Genomic DNA, 1,901 nt, shown 5'->3' on the forward strand with positions numbered 1-1,901 from the left:
TGTATGTATGTATGTATGTGTGTGTATGTATGTATATATGTATGTATGTATGTATGTATGTATGTATGTGTGTGTATGTATGTATATATGTATGTATGTATGTATGCATGTATGTGTGTGTGTATGTATGTATGTATGTATATATGTATGTATGTATGCATGTATGTGTGTGTGTATGTATGTATGTATTTATGTATATATGTATGTATGTATGTATGTATGCATGTATGTGTGTGTGTATGTATGTATGTATGTATTTATGTATGTATGTGTATGTATCTATGTATGTGTGCATGTATGTATGTATGTGTATGTATGTATGTATGTATGCATGTATGTATGTATATATGACCGTATGTATGTATGACCGTATGTATGTCAGGTCACTTTTGAGCGCTACTGGTAACACATAACCCAGTACTACCTGTTGCATGGTCGGGTCGTCGGCGACTAAACCGGCAACCCCACCAAGCTTGCTTGGTGAGGAGGGTGTTTATTGGTCACCCTGCGGGATGAAAAACAAAACCCGTCAAAGTGCGGAGGAACTCTTGAGAGTCAACGGCCATCCAATAAATGTCTTAAAGCTGTATCATGCGTGGGGACATAGAAATAATCGGACTAAATACCCGATCGCGCAGTTAAACCATTGGGAGTGAAGGACTCCCAGCCTTTGTTAGGGCATCCTTCTAGGAGTAGGTAACTCAGGAAACTGGGATAACTCCGACATAAAACCTGCGGCTCAGTGGTTACTGATGATGTTGACTTGTTCTTCTTTTCGGATTATGGCTGCTGTTGCTTGGTGAGTGGGATTGACTCTGTGCACAGCCTTTCCTCACTTTAAAAAATATCTTCTTGCACAGGCATTGCATGATAACAACATTGATTAAGCTTCGTGCAATGGCCATACTCGATAACGAGGGGGCAGCCACTATGTATGTATGACCGTATGTATGTATGTTCGTATGCATGCATGTATGTATGTATGTATGTATGTATGTATGTATGTATGTATGTATGTATGTGTGTATGTCATTATTCAGTTCATTTCAAGATTTCTTGCCAATAGAGAAAGAATCGTTTTCTAACCGAGATCCAAGGTTCCTTCATAGGAATTTCAACAGCAACAGGGTATTTTTGTTTGTATGCATATATGTATGTGCAGATTTGTATGTTTTTTGTATGTATTCTCATGCATCATCATCATCATCATCGTTTAACGTCCGTTTTCCGTGCTAGCATGGGTTGGACGGTTTGACTGGGGTCTGGGAAGCCAGATGGCTGCACCAGGCTCCAAATTTGATCTGGCAGTGTTTCTACAGCTGGATGCCCTTCCTAACGCCAACCACTCCATTAGTGTAGTGAGTGCTTTTTACGTGCCACTGGCACAGGGGTCAGAAGGAGGCTGGCAAACGGCCACATTCGGTTGGTGCTTTTACGTGTCACCGACATGGATGCCAGTCAGGCAGCATAGTTGCATATCTAGACATGCTCGTATATATTTAAATGATAAACATCTGGAAAGTTTTACAGATTTTTACAGTTCCATTGATGGATTGGACAACTGATACTTTATAAATTTGTTGCAGAAATATATAAAAATGGTAGCACCATTTAAATGGTTTACAAAGGATGGAAAGGCACCTGCAGACGTCCCTGAATGCGGATTCGATGGCAGTCTTTGCATCTATGACAACTCACGTGAGTTCCTCAGCATTGTTTTTATAACTTCTCTAACCAATGTAATTGTGTAATGATCTCTGCTAGTGTGTGTGTGTTTGTAAATGAACATCTATGTTTGTAAGAATGCATTTATATGTATGTGGTTAAGACAAAAAGAAGATAGAGAGTGGAGGAAAAGATTGTTTGTATATGTGTTGGTGTATATGTGTGTGTGTGTTTAT

At 39.3% G+C, this 1,901-nt stretch overlaps 1 protein-coding gene across 1 annotated transcript in view; it reads left to right on the forward strand.

Annotated features, from left to right (window-relative positions):
• LOC118761033 (receptor-type guanylate cyclase gcy-28-like) overlaps window positions 1-1,698 on the forward strand; it is a gene marked incomplete at both ends in the record, with an annotated part of 6,591 nt that extends 4,893 nt beyond the window's left edge. Inside the window, one exon of the mRNA XM_036498677.1 lies at window positions 1,587-1,698. Coding sequence (XP_036354570.1) covers window positions 1,587-1,698 — 112 coding nt within the window. The remainder of the gene's footprint in view (window positions 1-1,586) is intronic.
• Window positions 1,699-1,901: the final 203 nt, after the last annotated feature.

Source organism: Octopus sinensis, unplaced genomic scaffold, assembly GCF_006345805.1.
Source record: "Octopus sinensis unplaced genomic scaffold, ASM634580v1 Contig05354, whole genome shotgun sequence".
Lineage (NCBI taxonomy): Eukaryota > Metazoa > Mollusca > Cephalopoda > Octopoda > Octopodidae > Octopus > Octopus sinensis.